Below are 5000 nucleotides of genomic sequence, written 5' to 3'. Positions count from 1 at the left end.
ATCTGGAGAGTAAACACAGCTAAGGCTAACGCTAACGCTAAGGGTCATAATGAACCTGGAGAGTAAACACAGCTAAGGCTAACGCTAAGGGTCATAATGAACCTGGAGAGTAAACACAGCTAAGGCTAACGGTCCGTTTCACAATGAATCTGGAGAGTAAACACAGTTAAGGCTAACGCTAAGGGTCATAATGAATCTGGAGAGTAAACACAGCTAAGGCTAACGCTAAGGGTCATAATGAATCTGGAGAGTAAACACAGCTAAGGCTAACGCTAAGGGTCTTTTTCATGACGAATTTGGAGAGTAAACAGAGCTAAGGCTAACGCTAAGGGTCATAATGAATCTGGAGAGTAAACACAGCTAAGGCTAACGCTAAGGGTCCTGTTCATAATGAATCTGGAGAGTAAACACAGCTAAGGCTAACGCTAAGGGTCATAATGAATCTGGAGAGTAAACACAGCTAAGGCTAACTCTAAGGGTCATAATGAATCTGGAGAGTAAACACAGCTAAGGCTAACGCTAAGGGTCATAATGAACCTGGAGAGTAAACACAGCTAAGGCTAACGCCTAGCTAAGGGTCATAATGAACCTGGAGAGTAAACACAGCTAAGGCTAACGCCTAGCTAAGGGTCATAATGAACCTGGAGAGTAAACACAGCTAAGGCTAACGCTAAGGGTCCTATTCATGATGAATCTGGAGAGTAAACACAGCTAAGGCTAACGCTAAGGGTCATAATGAATCTTGGGTGTGTTTGTGTCTTAGTATCCCATGAGTGGAGAATAAAGCCATTGTTTGCATCCTGGGCCCAGAGCCTGCACTGAGCTCGGGGGTTTCTGGGCTTGAAGCCAATAGATGTGAGATCTGTTCCAAGCAGCAGAATCTCCCAGAGCGTAGTGGAATGAGTCAGATAATCCATCCTCAACCTCTTCAGTCTGAACGCAAGCAGGCATCAGGCATCAGGCGTCTGGCTCTGTTTTTATTCACTCTCTGACTGTCGTTCAGCACACCTATCCACACCTGTAATAAAACGTGTGCTTTTGAAACCAAACCAAAGACTTGGTTTGCTGTCGGCTGCCATGTTTCTCCTCCGCATCCAAAAGGCTGCTGGGAAGGAGGTACAAGGACTCAGTCTGGCGGAGACTCTCAGGTGTGTGGGTGCCCCTGTAGTCAGATATTCCGTCCTATCGTCTTTAAAATCAGAAACTGCAGTCAGATAGTCCGTCCTATCGTCTTTAAAATCAGAAACTGCAGTCAGATATTCCGTCCTATCGTCTTTAAAATCAGAAACTGCAGTCAGATAGTAAGTAAATAAGAACGGGTCCACTGACCCCCTTGGGTGAAGTCCACACTACCCAGCTTGCCTATGTCCCTGTGGTAAAGACTACACTACCCAGCTCTACTGGTGTGGAAATGCTGTGGTAAAGACTACACTATCCAACTCTACCCACCCCCTGTGGTAAAGACTACACTATCCAACTCTACCCACCCCCTGTGGTAAAGACTACACTACCCAGCTGTACCCCTACAGATAGTGTACTGTGTAAGTGTTGACTGCGTTCCTCCTGTAAGACGGGCTAAGTAGTTGCCAAATGGCAGGAGATTAGATCTTATGATGTAGTACATAATAGATGCTGGCATGCCTGCATCGTGCACCTGATGACTCACAGCCGGAGGATTGTTACCGCGGCGATGGCGAAGCCGCCAGCCCTGCGTTTAGCGTCTTTATTGGGGCCTCCTCTTTGTGCTGGGGAAGAATGGGATATGTGTGTGTGTGTGTGTGTGTGTGTGTGTGTGTGTGTGTGTGTGTGTGTGTGTGTGTCTGTGTGTGTGCTGGGGAAGAATGGTGCCGTAATCACCGGAGATGATCAGCGCTTAAGGATGCTAAATCTCATAAGCTTATGGTTCACCGCAGATTGCGGCAATTAATATGAATTTGTAGCTTGAGCACGCTCACGCCCCTCACCGAGAAGGCACTAGGGAGGGGTTGAGCACGCTCACGCTCACGCTCACACTCACACTCACGCTCACGCCCTCACTGAGAAGGCACTGGGGAGAGGATGAGCACGCTCACGCTCACGCTCACACTCACACTCACGCTCTCACTGAGAAGGCACTGGGGAGGGGATGGAGGAGATGAAAGACAAACCCAGTCAGCAGACAGCTCCTACTCTGACTCACAGCCTCTGAGAGGGAGGCAGGGGGAGCCGGGGATGCACACACACACACACACACACACGCACACACACACGTACAGATGGGGGGTGGAAATGCTGTTTGTATCCCTCTCTAATCACAGGCTGGTGTGCAACTGGAAGTAGTCTTTCATCCTCCTCATCCTCCTCATCTTCCTCATGCTGCATGACTGCAGAGTGACTGGAGGGCCAGAGTGGGAGAGGAGAGAGACGCAAGCGAGTTATTTTCAAATCTGCCCTCTGCAGAACATCTGTAGTCTAATCTTAGAGTCGTCTGATGAGCGAGCGAGCTGTCAGAGTCACAGGACTGGAGTGCTGGGATTGTTTACCACTACTGATCACCCCACCGATGACTACACTGCGTTAGAATAAGCAGTCTTCAGGCAGTAGTGGAAGAGTCTCAGGTGTACGGTAGTCCTGAGTGACAACAGCTGTGATTGGCCCAGAGGCTTGCATATCCAACTCTAATTGGCTGAATGAAAAGAAGATAACCTGAGCTAATGATCTACAATTCAAGACCACAGCCCCAGTTAGTGATATGTTAACTGAATAAAGGCTGACGTGTTATAGCGAATACAGCCTCAGTTAGCGATATGTTAACTGAATAAAGGCTGTGTTATAGCGAACACAGTCTCAGTTAGTGATATGTTAGCTGAATAAAGGCTAACGTGTTATAGCGAACGCAGCCTCAGTTAGCGATATGTTAACTGAATAAAGGCTGTGTAATAGCGAATACAGCCTCAGTTAGCGATATGTTAACTGAATAAAGGCTGTGTTATAGCGAATACAGCCTCAGTGATATGTTAGCTGAATAAAGGCTGTGTTACTCAGTTAGTGATATGTTAGCTGAATAAAGGCTGTGTTATAGTGAACACAGCTTCAGTTAGCGATATGTTAGCTGAATAAAGGCTGTGTTATAGCGACCACAGCCCCAGTTAGTAAGTAACGTGTTAGCTGAGTGAGGAAAGGTTGATGTAGTTTAGTGTGTGTGTTGAGGACGTCGAGAGTTAGGGTTGATGTAGTTTAGTGTGTGTGTTGAGCACTCAGGCGGTGAGAGTTAGGGTTGATGTGTGTGTTGAGCACTCAGGACGGTGAGAGTTAGGGTTGATGTGTAGTTTAGTGTGTGTTGAGGACGGTGAGAGTTAGGGTTGATGTAATTTAGTGTGTGTGTTGAGCCCTCAGGACGGTGAGGGTTAGGGTTGATGTAGTTTAGTGTGTGAGGGTACGTGTGTGATCGTGTTCAGTGTGTGTGTGTGTGTGCACTCAGGACGGTGAGTGTAAGGGTTAGGGTTGATGTAGTTTAGTGTGTTGAGCCCTCAGGAGTGTGAGAGTTAGGGTTGATGTGTGTGTTGAGCACTCAGGCGGTGAGAGTGAGAGTTAGGCTTGATGTAGTTTAGTGTGTGTGTTGAGCACTCAGGACGGTTAGGGTTGATGTAGTTTAGTGTGTTTGTGTTGAGCACTCAGGCGGTGAGAGTTAGGGTTGATGTAGTTTAGTGTGTGTGTTGAGCCCTCAGGACGGTGAGAGTTAGGGTTGATGTGTGTGTTGAGCCCTCAGGCGGTGAGAGTGAGAGTTAGGCTTGATGTAGTTTAGTGTGTGTGTTGAGCACTCAGGACGGTTAGGGTTGATGTAGTTTAGTGTGTTTGTGTTGAGCACTCAGGCGGTGAGAGTTAGGGTTGATGTAGTTTAGTGTGTGTGTGTGTGTGTGTGTGATGTAGTTTAGTGTGTGTGTTGAGGACGGTGAGAGTTAGGGTTGATGTAGTTTAGTGTGTGTGTTGAGGACGGTGAGAGTTAGGGTTGATGTAGTTTAGTGTGTGTGTTGTGCACTCAGGAGTGTGAGAGTTAGGGTTGATGTAGTTTAGTGTGTGTGTTCAGGAGTGTGAGAGTTAGGGTTGATGTAGTTTAGTGTGTGTGTTGAGCACTCAGGAGTGTGAGAGTTAGGGTTGATGTAGTTTAGTGTGTGTTGAGGACGGTGAGAGTTAGGGTTGATGTAGTTTAGTGTGTGTGTTGAGCACTCAGGCGGTGAGAGTTAGGGTTGATGTAGTTTAGTGTGTGAGGGTACGTGTGTGATCATGTTCAGTGTGTGTGTGTGTTGAGCCCTCAGGGCGGTGAGAGTTAGGGTTGATGTAGTTTAGTGGCCACCGCATCTGACACACACAGGATATGCCTCCTGTTGTCCCATTACTGGGTGCTGGGCTGCGGTGTGTGTGTGTGTGTGTGTGTGTGTGTGTGTGTGTGTGTGTGTGTGTGTGTGTGTGTTTGAGTCGCTGGAAGGGGAACAAGATGAAAGCTGGTCATAAATCCAGTAACCGTGGCGACGCCTCAGAAGGCCAAGTTCCGAGTGACAGCCTCTTACATTTTAAAGCGAGCCAGGGAAGCAGCAGCCGTCAATCAGCCCACTGCAGCTCAGGAGGAGAACGCACACACTCTGAACACGATCAGACACACACACACACACACACACACACACACACACAATCACGCACACACACACACACACACAGTGAACACGATCACACACACACACACACACACACACACTGAACACGATCACACACACACACACTGAACACGATCACACACACACACACACTGAACACGATCACGCACACACACACACTCTGAACACGATCACACACACACACACACACTGAACACGATCACGCACACACACACACTCTGAACACGATCACACACACACACTCTGAACACGATCACGCACACACACACACACTGAACACGATCACACACATACCCTCATACACACACACTAAACATGCTCACACCCTCAATATGATCACACACACAA

The 5000-nt window shown here is 47.8% G+C and overlaps 1 protein-coding gene across 1 annotated transcript in view; it reads left to right on the top strand.

Annotated features, from left to right (window-relative positions):
• The window catches only part of LOC105903764 (neural cell adhesion molecule 1-A), a gene marked incomplete at both ends in the record, with an annotated part of 46387 nt that overhangs the window by 17709 nt on the left and 23678 nt on the right, over window positions 1-5000 (top strand). Inside the window, one exon of the mRNA XM_042710329.1 lies at window positions 3461-3464. Coding sequence (XP_042566263.1) covers window positions 3461-3464 — 4 coding nt within the window. The remainder of the gene's footprint in view (window positions 1-3460; window positions 3465-5000) is intronic.

The sequence above is a fragment of the Clupea harengus genome, chromosome 17, assembly GCF_900700415.2.
Source record: "Clupea harengus chromosome 17, Ch_v2.0.2, whole genome shotgun sequence".
NCBI lineage: Eukaryota > Metazoa > Chordata > Actinopteri > Clupeiformes > Clupeidae > Clupea > Clupea harengus.
Note: the sequence above shows the minus strand (reverse complement) of the source record. Positions and strands in the feature narration are given on the sequence as shown.